This window comes from Perissodus microlepis, chromosome 9 (genome assembly GCF_051167445.1).
Source record: "Perissodus microlepis isolate ML-2025 ecotype Zambia chromosome 9, ASM5116744v1, whole genome shotgun sequence".
NCBI lineage: Eukaryota > Metazoa > Chordata > Actinopteri > Cichliformes > Cichlidae > Perissodus > Perissodus microlepis.
The window spans coordinates 30096481-30122295 of record NC_140469.1 but is presented as its reverse complement, the minus strand read 5'-3'; the positions used below and the strand labels follow the sequence as shown (position 1 = coordinate 30122295).

Here is a 25815-nt window from a genome sequence, read left to right as displayed (position 1 = left end):
GTATTTCTGACCTGCAAATGTCAGTGACAATGAAACACAAACATATGTATTGCTTAACTTAGTGATGGGAGTCAGGTACTAGCTACATGCATGCAACTATACACAATCAGCCAATCACAGGACAGCGTCTCTATGCATGTAGGCATGTAGACACGGTGGAGACGACGTGATGAAGTTAAAGCTGAGCATGTGGGAAAAAAGGTGATTTAAGTGACTCTGAATGTGACGAGGTTGTTGGTGCCAGACGGGATGGTCGGAATATTTCAGGATCTGCTGGGATTTTCCCACATAACCGCAAAAGAAAATATCCAGTGAGCAGCAGTTCTCTGGGTGAAACGTGCCTCGCTGAGGTCAGACGTCGGAGGAGAATAGCTTCAAGAGATCAGCAACTCAAATAAGCACTGTGTGGCGAGGCGTGGTCTGCGATGCTGCTGCAGGTGAGATGGACGCACCTGCGCCGCATCTGCAATCACACCTGTGCTGTTGTCATTAGTGGTTGTTGGTGGTGATGTGTACGGCCGGCAGCTGTTACAGCAACCGTGTGAATATTGTAAGAATAAAGCGTGCTGCAAAGCATGAAGATGCACCCGGGTCTGCTGTGGGTTTGTTACACACTGGTTACAACCGTAGTATGCAGAAGAGCATCTCTGAGCTAACAGCTAGTCCAACCTCAAACCACACGAGTGTCCTTTCTTTCAGCTAAGAAGAGAAACCTGAGGCTACAGTTCACACAGGCTCACCAAGACTGGACAACAGAAGACTGGAAACATGTTTGCTGGTCTGATGAGTCTCGACTTCTGCAACATTAAGACTTCAGTGTCACAATTTGGCTTAAACAACACGAAGCTTCGTGTCAACTGTTCATACTGCTGGTGGTGAAAGAATATTTTCTTCACACAGCTTGGGCCTCTTAGGCTGTGGTGTTTAAATGATGCTGTCTATTGTTGCTGAACATGTCCATCCTCTTATCGCTACACTGTGTCCATCTTCCAAAGGTTACTTTCAGCAGGACAGCGGGGCTCAACCTCGTACTAGCAACGTGCACCTAATGGAGTGGCCTCTGAGTGTATAATGTGTACTCTCTACTGTAAATCAAAGATTTGGGGAAAATGTGGTGCTTCAAGATTATTTTAAACTAAAACTTCAAACACATAATCTTCTCCCAAACAGGTAGTATGCACATCATCAGTTACCATAGTGATTTAGAGAGGTAAAGCACCTCTGTAACACTTAAAAGTCTGACTTTAAGCTCAACACGGCTGCCTTAACCTGGTAATGTTGCTTCATAGTCTGTGTTTTCAGACTGTTTCAAATCACGTCTCACAAGGTTTTTGGTGCAGTGCATTTAATGTCATTTACATTATGTTTGTGTTTGTTTAGTATTCGGAGAAATTTCTGCTTTGAAAGCTTTGAAATGAAACACATTTAAAAACGTCTGTTTTCAGATTTGCTTGTAGCATCAAACTCAGAGCTTTTCCTGCCAACTGGCTCATTTTAATACTCGTCATCCTTTCTGCAGCTGCACACTCTGTCCTGTTCACTGTGAGCAGCAGAACAGAATGCATGTGGAAATATATGAAAATGTGTGTGTGAGTGTGTGTGTGTGTGTGTGTGTGTGTGTGTGTGTGTGTGTGTGTGTTTACCATCTGAGCTCTAAGCAACACTTGGTCTTGGCCCGACCCTTTGAGACCTTTTCCTAGGAGCAATGTCTGCTGGGATACCTTGGGATGCCTGACAGGGGAGGGGTTCTGATTGGTTCGCACAAGACCAGGTGTGCCCACAGGAGTCTGTGATACCTGGAACAAAGGCAGGAGAGGGGAGAAGGGAAGCAATTAAGGCAGTGCTTCAGAGCAGGGATGACTTTTTGTGATATTTCCTCGAACAGCAAAGCAGTCACGTGTGTTTGGGTGGAAACCAAAAGAGTAAACAATGAAAATGTCGAATTTTTAATGCACTAAATGAATACTTTAACAATGGACAGCTTCATCCACAAGCAGATTAAAACTCTCTCCACCAGGCAGCTCACATCTGTTTATAGTTCTTTTAATCTCATCTATCAGGTTTAATTTAAAGATTTGAAATACTGGTTTATAAAATGTGTTGTCAGAAACTGTTTGGCATGTTTTTAGGCAAAGGAGTGGATTTTAAATCAGAAGTTCAGACTTGAATTAAAGGGGTTAAATAAAAGTATTCCCTCAAATATTCAGGAATTACAGCCATTTTAATGCACAGTCGCCCATTTTCAGAGGCTCAGAATTCATTAGACAACTGTTTAATATGTTTTCATGGCCACCAAATGCAAGTGTTTCATTTGCATTTGTTTGCTTTTTCAGAGGAACTCTCAACACGAGGTCCGAATAAATGTCAGTGCAAGACAAACAGGCCATCACTCGACTGAAAAGTCCAAATAAAACAAATAAAAACATCAGACAGAAAGAAAAAAATCAACATTCTGGTGCATCGGCCAGCTCAGCAACACTACGAGACTTTAAAGACCACAGAATGCGCTCAGGGAGGATCATCGTCACAGGTTTTACACCAACAGGGTGCAAACCAGGAGCCAGATTAGACTTTACCAGAAAACGCGCACGGCTGGCAGTGGAAGCAGGTCACGAGTGTTTACTGATGATGCGATTGAGCCGCGAAGTGTACGGGGCTGTAACCTCTGCTCAGATTCAGACAAACGCTGCAGGACTGATCGGACAGAGCATCGGAGTGCAGACGGACAATGAGCCGAACCACAAAAGCGACCCAGTGCAGAGAAACGTGATCCTCTTCAATGGCCACGTCGGGCACCTGATCTCAACCCAACACAGCAGCTTCTCAGTCACTAAAGGAAGAAAGACACAAACTTACTTCTGTTGAGCCCTTTGAGTTAAGCGGAAAGTCTGAACTTCAATCACAATCAGTCGATTGTTTCATTTAAAATCGCAGCGGTGGCCATCAGGTATCAGTAACTGTCCTTTTCTGTTGCTGACATCCAGCTAATGAAAAGTTCTGAGAACAGCTCCATAAAAGCCGGGACTGAAGTTTATGATTTCGTGCTCATCTCAAGCTCGTGTTTTTAAAGCTCTAACGTGAGGAACCGCAGACTGTGCAGCTTTTTGTATCGAATGCAGCAACGCCTGCATACAGAGTGTGAACGCCAGCGTCTCTGTGGCTCGCTCACAGTTCAGCCTGTTTACTCACTGAATTAACAGAGAGTGAGACCCGAGTGTAAGGATGTGAAACGCACTCAGATGAAAGCAAACAAAGAGGAAACTGTAACCCCAAACAGTCAAACACTGACCCAGATGGAGCCTGACAGGTGAAAGGTCCGAGGCGCCGTCTCACGAGCTGTCTGTCATTCTTATATTTAGATTATTCACACCTGATCTTTCTTTTTAAATCAGATCCGTTTGTTCGGGTCCTGAAAGGTCAGCTGTCACTTTCAACAGTTAATGAAACTCAGCTTAAAATATTCTCACACACCACGTGTTACAGAAATATGAATAAAATACAGATTCAGTCATTTAAGCAGGTTGACTGTCATGTGCTGTACGTGCATTTTTATTTACTGTAGCTTTACTTTATGGATGAAGCTTGCTAACAAAGCTAGCACTAGCTATCAACTTAGCACTCCACCTTTGTGCACCTTTGCACCAAATCCAAACAGGGAAAACTGTGATTTCAATCTTCGCTGTGCGTTGTGTAAAAATGGCAGCACAAGTAAACATCAGGAGTGCAGGAAGGCTAGATAAAACTTTGAGCTTAAGCTGTTTTATTTACATCCGTCCTCTGCATCAGGCTCATCTTCTGAGATGAAATTACTGCGTCTTTTTTAGACGAAGCTAAAAAATATTTGGTCCTAATGTTATCAGCCTGTTGAATGACTGCTGTCAGTCTTATGAATACAGCCAGTAGGTGGCCTCCTCCTTATGTAACCCATAGACTGTGCATAAAAGATGGCATCCACAGGTTTTCTTTTCGAAGCCTCAAAGTTAACGTTTTAGCCACTGTCATGGTGGGATTCTTGGATGTGGTCATGAGAGGGTGGAGACGTGCGTCCTTATTCTGTATGGGTGCAATGTATGAACACAGATATGGTTTAAAGAGCAAAAATCCAATAAAGACAAACTGGACAAACTCCAGGGCAAAAATGTCTCTCTAAGTGTTTCTAAATGAAAGACGTGTTCCTGTTTCTCCATGTGGGGGTCAGTGTGTGACCTTTACCTGTCTGCCAGGTGGACTGGCTGGTGTGTGAAACGGTGTGATTGGCGTTGAGGTTGCAGAGAGGACCCTAGCGCTCCCGTTGGTCAGGCTGGTGGAGATCTTGGTAGACATGGTGGTGTTGTTGTGCGTTGCAGAAGAAGTTGGAGAGGATGAGAGGAGTGGTGAAGGAGCGGTCGCTACGACAGGAGAGGAGGAGGACGAAGGGGGAGGGAGAAGGGAGGGGGAAGGGGGGGTTTGCATGGAGGAAGACATTTTGGAAGAATGGTTGTGTCGGGAGTATGTGCGGAGGGCGGGGGCAGGGGTGGAGGTAAGTTTAGGGGGAGTCGGGATGAGGACGTGAGGAGACGGAGCGCCAGCCGTTGCTGCTGCTGCCTTTGGTCCATGGTTTGTGGTGATGGAGGGAGCGGGAGTGAGAGGCGGGGGAGGGGAGGAGGTGGTGGGTGTCAGCGAAGGCGCGGGGGAGTCCAGGAGCATGGGGTTGGGGGTAAGCCGAGGAGGCGTGGGGGTCGGAGGGGTGGTGGAGGACTCGGCGGCGGTCGGAGGGCTCGTTCCATTGGTGGCCTCGCCGTGATCTGATTGGCTCTGCCGAACCAGCTCCCTGTCCATCCTTCAACACTGAAGCACGCTGAGGCGCACAGACAGACACACAGACAGACACACAGACAGACACACAGACAGACACACAGACAGACACACAGACAGACACACAGACAGAGGCACAGAGTTAATTTGCATATTTTGCATTTTCAAGTTCCAGAGAAAACAAACTCACTGGAACATTTGTTCTCAGAATTAACACAAAACATGGAAATAAGTCCTAACGTTCCTCATGAGGATTCATTATCACCGGGGGAAGCCTCGGCGCCCCCACAGACGAGCGGGAGGTCAAATCTAACAGTTAAGAGCCCAAAACCAACAATCTGCACAAACACGACCTCGTGTTAACCTGTTCTGTACAAAGCTAGCAGCGAGACACTCCAGAGTGATGCTGAAGCAGTGTCAGAGCTTGATTTTCAAGTAACAAAAGCTCGAACGGGCTCGTGCATTTCTAACCACATTTGTTCCAGCACAACGTCTTGATGCACGCTCAGTCATCCAGGTAAGCAAATCCCCAAAAGTCCCAACTTTTTGGGATTCCTGCACAACATTAACAAGCCTCTAGTTTCAGTCATGTTTCTGGATACAAGTTTTCATCTGCCTCATTTTTTCTCCTTTTTCTTCTCTACCTGATCCCATCCCTGGTGTCCTCCTCTGTCACACCCTTTTTCTCCTGCCTGGCTGCTCCATCTTCAACCCTTTTGTTCAACATGTCCAGTCTCGCCTCTCTGCACGCGTCCAAACCATCTCAGCCTCGCCTCGAACTTTGAGCTGTCCCTCTGGTGGATTTGTCCATCTTCAGCCTCCTGTTACATCACAGCAGGTCTCACTACTGTCTTGTAAACCTTCCTTTTCACTCTTGCTGCTTTCACACATCACCCCTGACACTCGTCTCCACCCACTCCACCCTGGCTGCACTCTCGTCTTCACCTCTCTTGCTGCTTTGGATGGTTGACTTCAGGTACTTGAACTCATCTGCCTTCACTACCTCATTTGTATTGATTTGCATTGACATATTCTGGTCTTAAAGGATGAAAAACTGCTTTTTGGGGGTGGAACAGTTGGTGGAATAAATCTGGACCTGACTAAAGTTCAAGTCCAACACGACTGTTTTGATGTTTAAAATTTGTTTTTGATTTAAAACACAGACATGTCTCTTGTTCCTGGGTAGGAAGGGTTCTTCTTGCCTGGGAGGCAGAAGGAAAGTCATTAATATCTATTTGCAAAAACTTTGCTTTTGTGACCCATAATTTAATTTGTAATTACATTTACAAATGCCACTGTCATCGTAACAAAGACAAAGTTTGCTTCTGCCTGAGAGACACTCTTTAACCCAATGGTCCTTTTGCAATCAGGCTTTAAAAGTTAATGCAAAATCTTGCAAAGGGTTATGATTAAAAGCCACCTGGTTAGGTTTAAGCAATAAAAACACTCACGGCTTGGGTTAAAATACACCCTGTTCTCCCAAAGATCTACAAGCTACACGCTGCAGATGCAAAACACACTAAAAGTTGTGCTTAAGGACAAACAAATTTGCCGGTTTGTCTCCAGGAAAACAAAAAAACAGATTTTCAATCCCTGAGTGGTGGCTGTCCAAAAGTAGAGTCTATCAGCTGTATTCTTCTATTTAAATAGGTTAGTGAAAGAAAGATGGTCCCTGTGTTCTCCTGATTAACACAGAGATTCGAGCACACAGGTACACGTCAATGTACTTCTGTTATTTTGTTAAGCAGCACATGCAAATGTGATGCTGCTGCTTAAAGCTGTAATTAGTAGCATAATAAATTACTTTTAAAACAGTATAAATACACTAATCAGCATGACATCAGGTGAAGTGAATAACGCTGACTCTTCATCATTGTACATCAGGGAGAAAGTGAACATTTTGTCCTCAAAGTTGGTGTGTGAAGCAGGAAAAACAGGAAAAACAGACAAGCGTGAAGATGTGAGCGAGTTTGACAAAAGGCCAAACTGTGACGCCTTCATCTCTGAAGCTGCAGGTCCTGTGGGGTGTTCCCGGTCTGCAGGGTCAGTATCTGTCAAAAAGTGGACCAAGAAAGGAACAGCAGGGAACCAGCGGCACCGTCATGAGCAGCCAAGGCTCATTGATGCACGGGTGAAGGCTTGCCTGTGTGGTCTGATCCAACAGAGAGCCAATGTAGCTCAAAGTTCATGCAGGATCACACAGCATCACAGTTTGGTGCAGTCCAGTCAGGGCGCCCATGCTGACCTCTGTCCACCTCCAAAACCACCAACAACAGACAGGTGAGCATCAGGACTGGACCACGAAGAAACAGAAGAAGGTGTTCTGGTCTGCGGAGCCACGTTTCTTTTACATCACATAGATGGCCGGATGAGTGTGTTGCTTATCTGGGGAACACCTGCCACCAGGATGCACTATGGGAAGGAGGCAAGCCAGCAGAGGCAGCGTAATGCTTTAAGCAACGTTCTGCCCAAACATCGACACGTACCATCCTCCTAAGCACTGATGCAGAACATGTACACACTTTCATGGAAATGGTATTCCCTGATGGCTGTGGCCTCTTTCAGCAGGAAAATGAGCCTGGCCACAAAGAGAAATGGTTCAGGGATGGTGTGAGGAGCACAGCAGTGAGTTTCTAAGGCCCCACCTCAGAGGGTTTAGAGGATCCTGATCCACAGCACACATTCAGGAGTCTAGAGGAGTGCGTGCCTTTACGGGTCAGGGTTGTTTTGGCAGCAAAAGGGGGCCCAACACAATATTAGGACGGAATGCCTGAAATCTGAGTGTTAAGTAATGCATTACTTTGTTACAAAGTAATGCATTACTTTGTTACAAAGTAATGCATTACTTTGTTACAAAGTAAAAAGAGTTTGAGTTCTGAGCGTAACACTGAAACAAACTGGGGAAGTAAAAACACAGAAAACAACTGCAGAAAATTATTAAAATAAGTGTTTAAAAAGCACTTTGAGTAAATAAAGCCCACGTTAAAGCATTAAATATACACAAGCACTCAAAACTGTCTTTACAAATCTAGGCTGCTGACATTTTCTGAGTATACATATTATAAAATTTGCTAAACAAAGGTTGTATAAAGTCCACTTAACTCTTTTTTTCTGCTTTGATATATTAAGTTCATGTGACTTTGTTCATGTTGACACTATTTCATTTTTTTAGGCCAGTTTGCACTTTTATATTTAAAGTAAAGGCGACTCTGATTCACCTTTTTTTGAATTTTTGGATGGAGTTAAAGTTCGCCCCTGAGGACCTGCTCATGCCTCGCCCTTTAAAGCTGAACGCTCGGCTGTGTGAAACACGACACCCTTAGTGTCAACTTCAGCCGTGTGTTTTGGATTTGAGCCACTGCAGCAGTTAATCTGAACCGCCGCTGCAAAACGAATACAGAAAAGTGTCTCGTGATCTCCATACCGCAATCTGTAATTATTGGATTATCTGACCACAGACTGCATCAGTGTCCTTAAAACACCGTTAACTGATTCATTTCTGTCACTTTTAAGCCAAAAATTTCAAGTATGAAAATTTACTTCTTTTCTTTCTTATTTTTGACTTTTCTGACATTACATAGAAAAAAACCCACCTGAGCAAACAGTCTACATGTTAATCAACAATGAAAGTAACCATGCTGCAGCTCATGTATCTGCAACTGATGCATCAGACCCAGGATCCGTGACGTTTTCACACCCGAAAAGAAAACAGGAACAAGAAAAACAATGACCTTTTCACCAAGAAGATAAACAAAGTTCGTTTATCCTGGCGACGCTCAAACGCCCGTACACGTCTTCAAAATAAGCAGACAAAAATGACCGGTTTGTTTTTTAAATCCGGCCTTATCCTTCCATCATAAACAAATAGCAGAGAGAAACGTCCTCCCACCAGCCGAGCCCTGAGTCCTCCACATGTCAGTGCAGTGAGCGAAACTTTAGATTTATTCAGAGGCATGCAAATGTTACAAAACGGGAGTTTGCATATATTGAAATGATTTAAATGTAATTTTAGATGATGACCTTGCCCAGTTTGCTTAAAGCCTTCTGGCACTCATCCAAGGTTGAAATGCTCCTGTATGGGGTAGTTACAGGGCACAGGTGGGACACGTGCATTTCAGCTTCAAGTGAGGAGCAGCTGTATATTTAGACGAGTTTCCCATCATGAACTTGTCATTTGTCTACTTCCGCAACTTTTCACAGTTTTTACAGGAACTGGCATGTTGGTGTGGCAAGGAGAATGGGAAGTAGAGTGGAAATATATTTGTCAGTTTAGTTTTTGAACATTATTAGTTTTGACTTCTTGCAATTTTCCTCTTTTACACACTAAGATGTCTTGCAGTGAAGCCTGGCTAACAGAGCTATTGTAGAAAGATTTACTGCAGCTGAGAGACTTGAGACACATATTTAATACCCAAAATGCCATGAAATAGACTCATTTTTGTATCAGAATGATTCCTGGCCATAATCAGTTTTACATTAGAAGATTTCAGAACCTCTGCCACAGATAAAGGAGATGGCACAGAAATGATAAACACCCAAAGAGCCTTTGAAAAAGGTCATAAATGACCTCACCAGCTGGTGAAACAGGTCACTTCCTAAAACAAAACCAAAGCACTGATTCAGCAGGGATTATTTTAAATGACAGAAGTTGTTAATTATTTAGCAGAATGTTGCATTGTTATTGTGCCGGATTTTTGAGTTTTGTTGCTGCTGTAAACTTCCCCAGAAAACGACTGAATCTCAAAGGTTCCCGCGGGAGGATCCACCTGGCTTCATTTATAGTCACATTACAGTAATTTGTAGTAACAAAAAAGGTGCTTTGAGTGCTCAGTTAGAGTAGATAAGTGCTAAAGAAAGCCACACCTGTGATAGCGGTTATAGTCAGGTAACAAACATGTCATATCTTACATAAATATGTACTTTTACCCACAGCAGGTCTCAAAATCCCAGAGCCACGTTTTCTGACCTTGATGTCTGTCACCGACTTTTAAAGCCAATCTTTCACATTTCCTATAAATGTGCTATAAAGTGGGCCACATATATGTTACAGAGCAGAGCACATGTTATGATCACAGTTTAGCTGTGACTTTGTTAGCTTTGTTTTACTCAGTTCAATTGAAAAATGCAGAATTTTTTTTCTTTTTAAATTAGTCTTTTTATTTCTTTGTTTTTGTTTGCTGGTGGGATTTTTTTCCCTTAAATAAAACACTCGCGTGTGCAGTAACACTGCTAAATTTACATTATTGTTGTTGAATGCCCCCTCGGTTTCTAGTAGGTAAGTTTTCATGCAGCAAGAGTGCAAACACTCTGCAAGTTTTTCTTACTTCCTTTACTGTCCGAAGTGTGGCCTGAAAAACCACAGAGGTCCCGGTGTGGTTCCAGGAGGTCCCCCAGCAAAAGAAATAGCTTTCTATTAGTGTAACAAGAATGATAGTTTTATATTCATATTGTGCTATTTTCCAGCTCTCTGGCTGGGAGCCCTTATTGTACCCGTGATGTTATTTCTAGTGTTCAGCGCAGTAACTGTTAATAGTGCACAATTTAATCTTAAACCCAGCTTTAACACAGTTTTACTTGTTTTATATTATTTCACACATTAAAGACTGTTCCCCAGCAGCCACGTTTTGGGTTGTTGTTGTTTTTTTACAGTTTTTAATCTTGTAACACTGAATTGTTTTTTCTCAGAGCCAGAGAAGCAGAGACACAGAGGGCTACGAGACATAGGAGGTGAACATGGACGTAAACTGTGAGCTGGCAGTTGAGCAGAACGCAAACACCTCATTAGATGACAAGAACTGAAACTTGATTAATGTAAAGATAAGATACCAGAAAAACAAACGTAGAAAAGAAATAATTTCACAACTTAAAGACGACTAATGCACCTCTTTATTTTTATACTTGGACTCTGCAGCACACAGCTGTGGTCAGATGTTCACAGTAATGAATTTCATGGTCATTTTAGGTGTTTGATGATTCTTTGAGCTGTTGTTTGGTGGAACAGCATACATCTCTAAGGACTTTAAAACACGAGAATTGGGGGAATAAGTTTAAATTTATTTCAGATTTTCTCTCATCTGAGGGGCTTAACTATATAATTAAATGTCTATTAGCTAGTTTTACTTTAACCAGGTGCTTTGGGTAAGCATCAGCAAGCTTCTGGCATAATTCCTGCTGCTCAAAATGACCACGACATTAACGTCCATAATGAGTGTCTTTCAATTTCAGAATAATCCTTCTTTGTCTCACTGTGGCCTTGGTGTGGTCACACTGTCACCGCCTGTCTGAAATAAGTAGTTTTAGAAAAAACAAAACATTTTAGCTCCTCCTTAAAGGGTTAAGGCTTTCTTCTGATTGGCTGTCCGTTGTCAGCACGGGGCAGGAGGGACTGCTCTGTCTGAGATGACTATATTAGAAATATCCTGTCTCTATTACATCATAAATATCTATTGTAGCCATAAAAAATGGTAAAAACAGAGTGCTTAGAGTAGCTTGAAGCCCGAGCTTTTGGCTCACAGGGAATGCTTGAACATACATTGACTTGGCCATATTCAATCTGCACATCCACCTCTGGAACAGTAGACATGTGAGAGGAAATAATGAGGAGGTTGGGTCCCCTATAAGGGATTTGAATACTCCTTTAACCGCAGCAGCAGCTGAGTTCTCTGGTAGACACAGAGTCCAGCAGCAGTTTTTTTCTCTTCCTGCATTTAGCTGATGATTAAAATTCAGTCATTTTAAAAGCATCCCCCCTTCACTTTCATATTAATATTCACTTAAAGATGCACACTATTGTATTTATATTGATCACAGCTAGCTATAACATGACCAAGTTCCACCCTTACTGCTTCCTGACTGACTGATGGCTGTGAGGCCCACAACTTTACTGAAAAGATTCCCAGTGTACATGGAAACATCTCTAATTCAAAGCAAGTCAAAGACTCTGGGATATTAAGTCAGCTACTGGAAACAGTTATAAAATGAACTTATAAGAACAATATAAATCAACACATGCAGGAACAATAACATTTACTGGCAATAACAATGCAAAAGTGTCACATGGCTTTGTGCTTTCGTTTTGCTGTCCAGATGTGGCAACCACAGGGGCCCCAGTGTGGTTCCATGAGGCCCCCTTTTTTCTTCTAGTGCAATAAATCCTGTGAAAACTGATCATGTTGAATGAAAATCTAACCTTTATTGATTTATTTACCATCACTTTTCACAAAAAAAAAAGTCTGATTTGTATAACTGACAAGCCCGACCTAACAGAGGAATAAAAACATTGCTTTCACCAACAACTTTGTGCCACCTTTGCAAATACACAACTCGATAACTAACAGGTTTGTCTACGTTTTTATTTTTTTATTTTGTTTTGCTGTTCAAAGTGTGTAAGTGTGTAGGAATCCCACAACACATCTACTAAACTACGTAAGAGTTTCTGTCAGATTTCTAAATAATTTCCTCTTGAGGTTTTAATTTTATCGATTCATCGATGAGTTACGATGGACACTTTACGTGGTTTGCCATGTTATTAAGTTGTTATCCAAAAAAGTGGCATGAAGAACCACATGAGCCCCAGTGTGGGTCCAGGAGGTTCCCCTGTAAGATATTTATTTTCTAGAATCACTATAATTCTTTTAGTAATGGAAGAATAGCATCTGTACTCAATATAAAGACAATATTATTATGGAATAATGGAATATATTAATTGAAAATCTGTTTTTTGTTGTCTGACCAACAGTACAGAACTCAAAGATTAATATCAAGACAATCAACTAAACCATCACCTTCAGCTGAAACCAACAAATTTCTGTCACGTGTGTTTGAAGAATGATTTAAATGACTGATGTGATTAAGCTAAACTACCAGCCAACAAGATTAAAAACCCTGTGCTGTCCAAAATGTGGCCTGCTGAACCACAGGAGCCCCAGGATAAGTCCAGGAGGTCTCCCTGCAAAATATATTTCCTCGTAGATCACAATCTGCACTCTTGTGCACTCTATCGTTTGGAAAATGGAAAGATATCGTAAGATATGTAGATAATTTCTTCAGTCTATCACTTTGTCTATCTTCAGTCTGCTTCAGCCTCAAAAATCCATCAAGAACTCCCAGAACTTGGTTTAAAGTCTTTAAACTCCATGTTTTATTACATTAATCATCCAGAGCTCAGTTTAACAGCAGAATGATTAAAAAAACATAAAAGCAACTTCTTTTATCAACTCAAACCGACAAATTTCTGCTGAAAAATGACACGAATAACTCTGATATTACCCTGAAACCGATTAGTCTCCATTTAGAACCAACGCGTGTAGTTTATCTGTGTACACTGTCTACAGTATACACGAGGAGCCTCTGCTCATTGTTTGAAGTTCAAAAATGTGGAGATCAGGGCGCAATAAGGGCCAAGATCTTCTGGGAAGTCGGTTTTCTGGTTAAAATGGGAGCTGAGCGTGCGGCCAGAAGTAAGCTAAATTCACGCAAAACCACCACGCAGGCAGGTGCTCGTCCACGCACAGCGGGCAGATGCTGACATCTGGCCCGCAGCCTGTTAACTGAACGTGTCCGCCTCAGACGATGGTGGCGATAGCAATGAGTCACAGCGCACAGTGACAGTTAGGCCAGAGATCATACATGTGACTATAAAAAAGAAAAAAGAAAGATGGAGACAGGCCTTCACAGGGGAGAAATCTCACGATAATAACATTTTGAAGAATTGTCATGTCCACGTTGCGCGTAAAGCGCTTCGCTCGCCTACCTGCTGAAATGCTCGACGTCCTGCAGGTTATTCCCGCTGCCGTCCATCCGAAAGTGGGCGCATGTTTGGAAAGTCCGTTGCTGTGTTATCTGATGAGCGGCTCTGGGCTTTTTCAGCAGGGTCGACAGGCTCAAATGGGCGTGTGTGAAGCTTCACTTCCTCGTCTGACAGCGCAGGGGCTGCTGAGAAGTGCGCGTCACCCTTCCTCAGACAATAATTTCCCCGACCTCACCTCTATGATTATCCGCCTTCTGCGCCCACCGAGAGCCAAAAACGCAAAGTTGCAGTGCAAGACGGGCCCGTTTATGATGTGCAGGGGCTTGTGTGTGTCTGTGTGTGTGTCGCACTTTGTTTAGGATTTCATCACATCCTGGGCTTTCCCCCGCCGTAGATCCGGCCTTCGCAGCGGTTATGGAGTCCGTCGTCCTCCGCTGTGCCACCACCGTCTCACCTCCCGGGTCTGCGGTGGGAATCAGCCCGGCTCGGGGGCACCGTGTAGCGGCTGCGAGGGGCCTGGTTAGTCCGCTGCTGGAGAAATGCAATGGAAGTGCAGTCGTTGCAGGGCGACAGATGCGAGACAGCACCACTCAGAGCTCAGGAGGACCGCAAAGACGCCGATATACAGCCGTGCATGCACGCTGCACACTGTAACACAGTTTATACCAGCGCAACAGCACGACGTGTTACTGTGAGAGCAACACTGGGAGCAAAGACGCGGTCAGAGACGTCATTGAGGGGCAAGAGGTGCTGAAAATGCTGTGAATTCAACATTTCGCATTAGAAAAACTGCAGAACAGGTAAAGACGCATAAACTCTCTGTTACATATGCTCATGCAGTCCGAGCGTTGTCGCTGATGTAATCCAGAGCCCCGTTAATGTTGGCAACTGTTCGATGTTGGATCATTCTACATCAAATCACCCAAACTTGAAAAAGGTTCCCATCTGACCACCTCAGGGTCCGCTGATATTTTCCTTTTTACGTTACCTTCAGTATTTTTTTTGAAGCCATGCAAAAATACTGACGGTACAGTCGTAATATTTTGCCTTCATATTATTAATATTTTCAGAGTTCATAGATTTGGGCTGAAATTTGGTGATTTGTAACTATTTTCCCAGCCAGGAGATCCATACTGTGGTGTTCAGGGTGTTTCAGCCTAAAGTTTAGTGTAAAGTGTAAAAACTGATCCTGTGATCCTCTGTGATCATTCAAGGATTTCAGAACCTGAACTTGTTTGATCCATGTGATATGTCCAAAACTCGTACAAGGAACAGGCCTGTTTCACAGTCGTAAGCTATCCCACAAACTGTGACTACAGTCAAGCCAACACTGTGTTTTGCAAACTTTGCTGCCTCAGTTGTTATGTTTATATATTACTGTCCTCTGGGTGTGACAAGCAGGAGCTTTGTCAGTATGAAAGTTCACTTTATCAAAAAGTTTTGGCCCTGACATTAAAGAGTGTGTGCGAGTCAGCTGATGTCACAGCAACTTCCAGTTTTAGCAACGTTACTTCAAAAGAAACTCATACAGCCCTAAAATGGCCTCGCATGCAAAGAAATTACTTCTGTGAATTTTCCACTTGAGAGAAACTGAATCTCACTGAATCATCACAAGCTTCACTGAGAGCCGTCCAGCTGCTGCGAAGGCTTCAGCACGATGGATCACCGCCTCCTCCAGAGTGAGGCTGAGTCATCGTTCCAGAAGTGAGCAGGCATGAGTGCGTCTGCAGGCACAGTGAGGCATCAAGGGACAACAGAGAAGCCTCAAAGTTCAAGGACAGACCGGAAATCTGCAGGAAGTTCAAGGGGTAGCAGAGGGTTGGTGCACAGTTATTTTCTCTGATGAAGCCAACTTCTGACTGTTTTGGAAATGTGGAAAAATCATTTGTCTGTGGAAAATCCTAAGATTTGTGAGGCACGTTTACAGGTCTGCTAGCCTGCCTCAAACATGGAGCATAAGTGAAAAGTGGCTCAGAGATCATTAGATCGGCATGTTGGATCCATGGTCAGGAAACCAAACCGTGGTAAATGATCAGTTCTTGAAAGCATGTAGACAAGCAGAAGTCGACAAACTGTGAAGAACTTGGAGCACTGCTTACTGTCTGTATGTTCTCTCTCCTCTCAGGTGCAGTTGTGGGCCGGCTGCCCTCGCTGGGGCCGCCAGCTGGAGGAGTCTCTGTTTCCCAGGCTTTGCTAATCACACATGCCTTTCATTTTCTCACCAGTGAGCACTGTTTAAAGATTGGGTTGGGTCTTCAATCTCTGCCAGATTGTTGTCACTACAATAGTGCTAATCGCCCTCATGCTTAGAACAAGTTTTTGTGTCATGCCCTGCTTAACCTTTTGCTCTTATCTGCCTCCAGTAATTTTTCTAATGACCTTCCTCTGTTGTGGACATTCCTCAGTCCAAACCTTCTGTTACTTCAATTTGTTACCATAAATTGTTATCACAGTAGCTACCAGCTATCCTAGGAATCCTCACCTGCAGTGTACCTGCCTGCCTACTTTCAGCAGCTCCTTCTCCCAGTCTCCTCTGGATTCCTCCGGCCAGTCAGGACATCCTCCACAGCCTCTAGATAAAGATAATACCAGCTCCACTTCTTCTTGAAACTAAGTCTGATTCTGGACCCCCTCTGGCTGAAACCTTCCTGTAATCAGAGAGTTACCTGCACAATCTCCTGCTGCTGTTTCCAGTGTCGTTAACTTCTAAAAACCTGTTAAATAAACCTTTTAGAACTGTTGTTAGTTTCTTTCAGGCCACTCATTTGGTCATTATGGCATTTAGGACTTCCAGAAGCTGATATCCTGCAGCCACAGAGAAGAAGTGTGAGCACTGTAAACACTGACTCTCTGCACAGAGTTCATTTGAACTGCTCTTTACTAAAGAATGTGAGCTTTGTGTCTGCAACAAAGACGTTTGGCCTTGATATTATCAAAATGTACATAATACAAGTTCTTCTGATCTACTACTACTCTACGACACTTTTAATTAGCTATAATAAGGAAGAAGAAAGTAGAACAGTAATAATTTACACAGCCTGCCATCTGATGTTTTTAATGCGTCAAGTTCAAAGTCAAGATTAAGACTTCCTGTTCACAGGATTCACCTTTGACCTTTGACTTTTTGTCAAGTTCACAAAAGCATCAGATTCAGAACTTCAGTTTGGCTTCATTTGAATATGTGTTTGCAAGTTTAACCAAATACCTTTCAGCCGTTTGACCATCAGCTAACTTCTTCTTCTTGTACAATAAATGAGTCATGTTCACGGACTCCAACTTCCTCAGAATTAGCACGAAGCTCTGTGAAGCATGACGAACTGTGTGATTCACTCGGAAAAAGACGACGTTTTCCTGTTTGCCTTATTTTCTGCACACTTAATTAAACAAATCCGCATTTTAATGACGCAGGAATCCATCCCACATCAGGCCGAGGAGAGGATTTATGACAGCAGCTGGAATCTGTGCAGAGTGCAAAACAAACAGCTCCACAGCTGAAGAATAACTGCACCGCCATTCACACACACACACACACACAACTTTACACCACTACAGTTAACCCCGCAGCGGCCGGTGGATGAGATCGTGAGTTGGACCAGTTGTAAATGAACTCAGCACATTTACTGAAGTACAGTTTAAAGTCCTTGTACTCCGCTACACTCTGGATGCAGCTACTTTCTCCTTCATGCCATTTATTTGAAAGCTTTAGTTGCTTCTTATCTGCTAATATACGCTCACAAGATCATTATGTGCACCTTTCTGCTACCAGTATTGGACACTGCTTTCGTTAGCAGCAGCCATGAGGAGATGGTACACTGTGGTTATAAACAGATGGACACAGTCAGCAGCAGCTCAGGTGGGCTGTGGTGTTTAAACGACGCTCAGCTAAGGGGGCCAAAGTGTGCTTTCCCAAGCAGGCGCCCAAGAGTTTCAGTGACTCACCCACGACATGCACTTCTTCAGCCACAGACGTTAGAGTCACCGACAGACACTTTGCATAAAGCACACAGGAGGACAGAAACTGTTCACAATGATAAAATCGCTCTCACTCTCTTTCTAACCTGTTCCCAGATTAACCATAAATAATTATGATCATGTTTCTGAGTCTGCATCGTGACCACTTCATGAAAACTTTTGTTAGTTGGATTATGACTTCCTGTAAACGCGTCTTGCACCACTTTGTTTATTCAACACACAAACCACGTTCTTCATGTAACGCATCAGTGCGTGGACGGAGGGATCCACGGTAATCCTGATCAAATATTTAGGTGTCTGCATTTCTTCAGCCGGGAAAAAAACTTCCCAGTTACTCTGCGTGTCCTGTGAGCTCCCAGTATGTGTGGTCATGTGACCTCTCAGCGTTGCGTGTCAGTAATCGGATGATTGACCTGACAACAAATACTCTGCTGCGTCACTGACTTTAATCCGCACCTGCCTCGAGCGAAAGCAGAAAGGGAGTAAAACCGGAAATCCATCCAGATTTCAAAATAAAATGAGAAACTGTAACTTTATGTTTGACATTTGCTTCTTGATGATATTTTTTATGCTGGAGGAGAAAAAAAGGCAAAAGTGAAACAGATGCAGCAGTTTGCAAAACCCCGTTTAACCAACCTATAATAAAATACATCAGTATCCCTCTGACATGTTACAAATGCAGACACACCTGTTTCTTTAAACTACAAATCAAGAATGTTTTCTTAAATACATTTTCGACATTTATTTGAGAAGCTCAACTTTGTAAATTGCCCTGTATGTCTATTAATTTTATGTGACTTGGTTGCTTATTCGGCGTCTTCTACTTGGAACCTTTTATTTAATCTTTAAAGCAGCAGATTTTGTAGAATATATCTGATAAATCTGATCAAGAATAGCTCAAAGTGCTGAATAGATAATAGTCTGATTTGAAAGCACCAAATTTTACTTTCTGTAATTAGCAACAGCCCTGTGCAATCTTCATTTTTACTAGTTTATTTTCAGTCACTTTCTGTTATTTATGCCGTGAAATAAATAAAATAGATCTTGTATATGTAAAAGAGATTTTATTATTTAGACTTCTTTTCTCTCCAAGACATTTTTTCCCGTTAGGAGCGTTTTTGCGGCGCTTTTATTTTGAAATAATGAACTAGAATTTTTCCTGCAGTCTGTCAGCCTTGACTCGGGGGTTGCTAAGGCATGCGCGCCATAGCAACCGGCTCACCAGTGAAGGAAAAGTGGAGATTTTAATGTTCATGTTGTTTAAACACACGAGGAAGAAGAAACTGATGATGATGAAGGGTCCCTTCCAACCTTCGAGACCGGATACAGAAACATCCCAATGAGGTAAAAATGCCAGGAACTAAAGTCATCAAGCCTAAACCAGTCGATACAACGAGGAAACCCCAGGAGAGACCCAAAGCGGCCAAAGAGGCGCAGAGTGAGCTCCGAGTTCCCGCTGTGCGCAAAAGCCGCGCCTCCAGCTGTCCGAGAAACCCGCAGCCTGAGCGGTGCCAAAGACCGACCGGCGGGCCGCAGGGGTCACCCTCCAAACCAGGGAGCGAGAGGAGAACCAGGTCCACCTCCACTGCCCCCAAACCTCCACAGAACTGCTCCAAAGCGAACCGGGACTGCAGGAGGGCCAATCATGCCGCCGTGGAGCCCAAATATCAAAGAGAGGAGCGGACAGTGCGAGCTGAGGCCAAGTATGCAACAAGCCACAGGTGAGATACGTCAGAGGGGCCTCGTGGACACCCAGTGGACCACGTGAATCCATCTGTAACACCACTCACAAACAGCAGTGAAGGGAGAATGGATATGAGGAACACCTTTATTATTATACTGTAATACCCATCACAGCATCTAAAAATAAAGTTAAACACAACAAACACAGATAGAAGTAGCTCAATAAAATTAAATAGACTACAATAAAGACAAATGAAACACAATTTAAAATATCCTGCTGACTGTATTAAAAACAGCACAGGAAAAATGTTTTTATGCTCAGAATAATGTTCAATCCCTCCACAGAGTGGATGCTGCAGATTTACACGTAGACTGTAGAAAAGATGGAAGCAGGCACCCACTTCCAAACCATTATGTTTGGAGTGAAGTTAAAGCCTAAACAAGAAGCAGCTGGTTGTGCGTGTTGAAAGTGACGCTACCAGAAGTCTGTGGCATCACCAATGCTCACAGAAAAGCAGCATCAGAAACTGTAAAAATCAAAAAATGGAACGACAGTATTTGATATTTTAGCGTCTCCTATTAAAAACATTAAGAAAATTATTTACCATGCAGGAAGCGACAGGAAGTTAGGAAGCCTGATTTTTTTCTTTTATTATATTTGAAGCTCTTGGACTTTTGAGAAACGAGCATATTTGTAATAGAAATGCGTAAACACTGATATCAGCCAAATATATCCAAGCAAAACACTTATCATTCATTAAAAGTCAGATGATGGTCTGAACCAAACACAAAAGCAGATTATTTGTGAGGTAATTGTGTTTATTTATGCTTTAAAAGACAACAGCAGCACCAACACAGTCCACAGATCCACTTCAGTGAATTGCATTAGTGACAAAAATCACCTGCACAGTGTAAATGAAGAAGGAAGTTATCCATCGAGGCTTCTCTCTGCTGTAAAGCTGGACGTGGCAGCGGGGACTGACTCGCTGTGGGAGCCCGCCTTCAGTGGAGATTATCTTGTCACACTGAGCGATGCTGTAAATTTAATAAAAATATGTCAGGATCGCTCCATCCTCCATCTGTAGCGCAGCTGTGCTGAACATATTGTATTTAACTGCTTCACACTGAGACTCTGAAGGCAGGAAGTATCTTTTTTTTCTGTTACCTCGACGACTTCTCTCGCATCTATGGTGGGCGGGACTAAGATGGGGTAAAAACTGAGACTTGAGGAGGTGGGACTGTGAATTATGTGATATGAGTGAATTCATATGTATTGTTTTGTATTTAATGCCATTTTTTCTGTTTTTTGACTGTTTCATGTGAAAGATAGAAACATAGATTTTGTAGTATGTTGTCTTATAGCCTTTAGAGATATCTGCTGTCTTTGGAAAAACATTTGGATGTTTGCATAACTTTTGTTTAACAGTTCTACTGTAGGAGATAGTAGAAATAATTTAGTATGAATCTGGAAGTTTTTATTTATTGAATCAGGACAATTAATCTCCCCTCAGATTTAAAATAGCTGCTTGCGTACGCTGAATGTTTGAGTTTCTCTCTCCGAGGCTGCGTGCAGGTCAGCGTTTGGAGGGGAAGACGTTCACGTGTAGTCCTGCAGTATAAAGTTTCACGTAGCCATCTGGTGCAGCAGGTTAATCCCTGCATGTTTTACCACCAACTGGCACGACAGTGCTGCAGGTGAACTGCTGCATGTCAGAGTCACAGCAGCACACAGTGTGGCCGGCTGTCAGATTTGGGGTTTAGATTTGAAGCACAAAGAAGACTCGAGTTGTTCAAATATGCTATTTTTACACCTGGCAGGCTCCCGGAAACGTTCCCAACATCTCCACAGGAGTTTGTTGCTTTTCTTTCTGGATTAAAAAAATTCACACATTTGTTTTCATCTTTTTCTCCCATCAGCTTAAATATAACAGCTTCTAAATCCAAGGTAACACCTCATTTGTAGGGTCTTCCTCCCACTGTTTTCCAGCTGCGTACCACATCTGTGCATCTTTGATTGTAGCACCTCCTGCAGCCTCCTCTTGCTCCTCATTTCTCTTTCCTTTAGAGGCAATTTAGGAATTAAAAAAATCCATCAAGACAGCGTACAGAGAGCAGGACACAGAGAGGTCATGCTTGGAGAAATTCATTTCATTCCAAAGGGGCTCAGATTAGAGCTGCAGCTGATGTTTTATGGATTATTTTTTATTATTTAATCCTTTATTTAAACAGGTTGTCTCATTGGGATCACTTCAGTCTGGTGTTTGGGTTTTTTATTTCCTTGTTTGGTTTTAGTTTCAGCTCTAGTTCTGCTCTTGGTTTCACTTTGGCTTATGTTTTGTTCCCGCCTCCGTTGTGTTTCCGTGTCTGGCTGTTTGTCTCTTTGTGTTGAATTACTCATGTTTTTTCCTGTTGTTGTTGCTCTTCCTGTTTTAATTTGGCGGGTAATGTCCTTTGTCTCTATAGGTTAGTTTAACCTCCCACACCGTCGTTCTGTTACTCATCCCCTCGTTATCCTGTGTTTGTAGAAACCGTGTCAGTGTCCTCTTGTCCTTTGTTGAGTCGTCCCTTGTGGTTGTGTGCTTCCTCGCCCTCAGGTCCTAGAGTCTGTCAGATCAAAGCTACGTTTTACCTTCACTCCTGCTTTCCTGAGTCCTGAATTTGGGTCCATATCCTGCACATGATAAAAATGTGTGCACAAATACATAAATGCACCTTAAAATATTCCAGTGAAATGATGAAATATGAGTTTAAATGTAATCAAAGACCAGAGAATAATTTCACAAATAAAAATCATGCTGTGCTGCTTATTTCTGTTCACTAACGAAGACCATCCGGCTTTCTCCCTCCTTCAGTGAGGAGGGAGGAAAGAATAGTAGGTGGATGAAGAAGCAGATCATTGCACACCCTTCCCCTGTGATTTCCTTTCCCCTCCACCCTCTCCTCCGTCGCTCTCGCACCTGGTGGAGTAACGGATGATGGTCCTGCCCCTCCTTAAAGCAGGCATCTTCTGATTCCTGCTCCTCCTCAGTGGGGCTTTAGTTTTCTTTCCTTTCAGGATGAAGGTCCTGGTGGTTTGTTTTGTTTTCAGGGCTTTAGTTCTCTCACTTTACCACCCTGAGCATGCGCGTCTGCGTGGCTCCTCCACACTTTAGTTTTTTTCTGCTTAAATAAAAAAATGTGAATGTCGGGTGGCATCCTGTTGAAGTGTTTCGGTGGCTGAGAGAACTCGAGCCTTTATGCTCGGCCTGGTTGTGGCTGCGACTACATAAACAACCTGACCACAATCCAGCGCAGCCAGAACTGTGGCGTGAACCCTCCCATCCATCAGAAGAGAAGCAGATTTGTTTCTGTGGTTTTATCAGAGTTTATGTTTGATAAGAGATTTCTGAAGCGTGTCTGCAGCCAGTGGTTTATAAAATGTTATTACTTGATCAGCAGATTAGAGATTCAGTTTTTCTTTTCACTTTTTCTTCTCATATTCTGCGTTTGTGTTTACAAAGTCGTGGAAAGTGAAATAAAGAGCGTAAACCACAGTTTGTGTTTCCTGTTCCAGTAACAGAGCTTTCACCGTCATCCCCCCAAATCCCAAGAAGAGAAGAGAGATCCAGAAAAGTGAGTCATATTTCATCAGCGTCGTCTCAGAGCTGTTTAAATCATCATTTTCGCTGTTGATAATTGTTTTGTGATGTCTGATTGGCTGAGCAGAGGCGGAGGCGGAGCTCGCCGCTTTAGAGGAGCTGCGTCTGAGCCGAGCAATGGCGTATGTTTCCATTAACCCCAGCAGTGTTGGTGAGGAGGCGGGACCTGCGGATCTAATTGTTATATTTAAACTTGTCTTTTTCGCTGACTGTTTGTTTGTGCGCTAACAGGCGGCTGCATGAGTCTGGAGGAAGTACGCTCGAAGCAGCAGCAGGAAATGATGCTGGCAAAGAAGAAGCAGAAACCGGTCTGACGGCTGATTTTCTTATTTGTTTGTCATGTTGAACACCTCCCATCCCACGTGGGATTCAAAGGCTCCGCCGTCTCACAAAACAGGAAACTTCCTGAAATACAGAGAAGAAAAACAAACTACAACATTCAAGTTAAATTACTTGGCGAGCCGCTTCAATTCTAATAAAAGCTTTGAAGTGGATTTGCAAAGTAGTCAAAGCTCATGTTTAACTGGAAACAATAGAAGTAAAGCACATTAAACTCAGAAAGGCTCGGCTTCCCAGTTTACTTACAGAAACCAAGTACTGGGACTAAGCCTGCGATCAGAGAGCAAACTACTCTGCTGACACTGAGACGTCTGTAAGATGTGATCTCAAAGATCTTTAAAATGATTTTGTTTTTTAATCTGTTGTTCTTTTGACTTTGACACCAGTAGGGATGGGTATCGTTTAGGTTTTATCCGATACCGGTGCCAAACTGGTACTTTTGAAATGGTGCCGGTGCTTAAACGGTGCTCAAACCGGTGCTTAAAGAATGAAGAACACAAACTTTGTCCAAAAACCTCTCATGTTTAACTGTTTTCCACTTTTTCTTTGGGCATTTTAGCCTTTTTGGCCAGGGTGAAGGGAGCATCTGCCATCAAACAAGAAGACAGCCGCATGTAGCTATGATGATGTTTGCTAGTGCACCTTACATGCATTAATGTAATAACGTGGTTAGCCTACTCAACGTAAATTACACACGAACAACATTAAGCTACTCACGCAGAGAAGAACGGCTGCTGCTGCCATCATCCTCCTCATCATTTCTGCTACACTGGCAGGGCTAGGGGCCAGGACTCTCCTCTTCGGGTTTTTGGGGGATGTTGCTAACTCCGGGTCCGATAACAGGCACCACACCCGCAGTAGATGTGCACGGTGTGAGGTCTCGCAGCAAGCTATCAAATACGGCGCATTTTTCGGCTTTTAAAAAAAACGCTATGCGTCGCCAGGTGTTTCATCAGATTTGAGGTGTTACCTCCTTTGACAGTATCACAGTATCAGCTTAAAGCACTTGTTGCAGGCTGCTGAGTTTGCATATTTTGCTGTGAAGTACAGCCAGACTTTGACCGCTTGGCCTTGGGCATTTTTAATCTGTAGCTCTGCTCTAAAAGAACGTACGTACCTGGACCCGCCTACTATCCTCGGAAACGTAAAATGATTGGCTAGAATCTAAAGTGTATCACAGCTCAGGAAAAAAAAAAAGCACCGAAATGTGCGCTGCTTTTCGGTCTGGTTACTACCGTTTATGACAGAACCGGTGCCATGATGGCACCGGATACCGGTACCCATCCCTAGACACCAGTAACATGTTTAAAAGTGTGAACAAACGCTCCCTGATTGATACACTCGCTCATTTTATCAGCTTAGACGTCTGTTTGCCTTCAGAGCTGCTTCAGTTCTTTGTAGCACAGATTTAACAATGAGAAGCAAACATTCATCTGTCCTTGTTGACATGAAAGCATCACACAGATTTGTTATCTGGACGTCCATGATGTGAATCTCCTGCTCAGTCTGCAGTCTAGTCCAGATTACAGGCAACTCTTTGTCATGTTCAAGAAACCAGTTTTTAGAGGTGATCTGAGCTCTGTGACGTGGTGCATTATCCTGCGGGAAGACGAGTAGACTGAGTCATACGGGGATGGACAAGGTTAGCAACAATGCTCTGGTAAGCTGCTTCAACGTTCGACGTGTTGAGCATCCAAAGATGCTCCTCTGCAGACCTGCAGAGTGATTATTTGAGTTACTATCATGGCACTTTCACCCAGAGAACACAGATGGTTTGTTGGACCATCATTCTCAGTAAACCTCAGCGATGGTTGTATGGGAAGATGAGCAGTTTCTGAAATACTGAATCATCTTTCTTCCTCGTTCTGATGCTTAGTTTGAATTTAAATCCACTGAAGTTCTCATGTGATTGGCAACAAGCAGCTGAATAGAAAGAAACACTGAGCTTGTTATATCAGTACGAGCACAGCAAACAGCAGCGGACTGAAGATTTCAGAGAGAAAATACTTTTCTCTGTTACTTTTCTCTCGATGTCGTTTCAGATGAAGAAGCCGGTGTTGGAGGAAACGTCCGTCCTGACGAGCTGAGCGTCTCCTCCTGCCTCGACTCCTCGCTGCAGCTGAAACATATAAATCACATATTTAAGGAGCAAACTTTAAATAAGTATTTTTAGTGAAATATTTACAGATGAACAAACAAATGTCAGAGCTCACGTATGTCATCGTTGTTGTCATATAGTGGTTTGAATATGGTTGTTTCAAAGTTCTGTGAGTAGCTTTGTGGTCAAGTGAAAATTTATTTTTTATCCAAGTTTAAATAGGAAATAACTTTATTAACAGGTCGATGATTCAAACATCTTCCTCCGAGGTTTCAGCCATCACGTCAGTAACATGGAGCTCAGGGGAATCTTATATGTGCAGCTCAAACTATGCAACCATCTCTGGCCCGAATGTGATAAATATAAACAGTTGTGTGCTAACACACAGAGAGAAGCTGGTTCACTGCTCACAGGTACTCCAGTCTTTCACCTGTTGAATGTGTTTGGTTAGATTCATTTTTCTATGTAGGATTTTGATGTATTTTCTTTACCTTTGTTTTTATTTTATGAAGTTTTCATTAAATCTGCAGCCACGTGTCCAA

At 43.0% G+C, this 25815-nt stretch overlaps 2 protein-coding genes across 5 annotated transcripts in view; one reads left to right on the top strand and one right to left on the bottom strand.

Annotated features, from left to right (window-relative positions):
* phc3b (polyhomeotic homolog 3b) overlaps nt 1–15541 on the bottom strand; it is a 26532-nt gene extending 10991 nt beyond the window's left edge. For all 3 annotated transcript variants that reach the window (XM_084939991.1, XM_084939992.1, XM_084939993.1), the window contains exons 1-3: nt 13547–15541; nt 4213–4837; nt 1644–1796 (exon numbers count right to left, since the gene is read on the bottom strand). In XM_084939991.1, coding sequence (XP_084796117.1) covers nt 1644–1796; nt 4213–4818 — 759 coding nt within the window. In that variant the 5' untranslated portion in view covers nt 4819–4837; nt 13547–15541. The remainder of the gene's footprint in view (nt 1–1643; nt 1797–4212; nt 4838–13546) is intronic.
* LOC146380792 (uncharacterized) lies at nt 14254–25815 on the top strand. 2 transcript variants are annotated; one of them, XM_084940186.1, is made up of 6 exons: nt 14254–14343; nt 15669–19236; nt 22752–22810; nt 22904–22987; nt 23068–23144; nt 25218–25815. In XM_084940186.1, exons 2-6 carry the CDS (start codon nt 18866–18868, stop codon nt 25260–25262), a joined length of 636 nt encoding a protein of 211 aa, XP_084796312.1. In that variant the 5' UTR covers nt 14254–14343; nt 15669–18865; the 3' UTR covers nt 25263–25815. The 2 variants fall into 2 exon arrangements, with proteins under 2 accessions (XP_084796312.1, XP_084796311.1); XM_084940185.1 differs by lacking the exon at nt 14254–14343 and adding an exon at nt 15453–15567.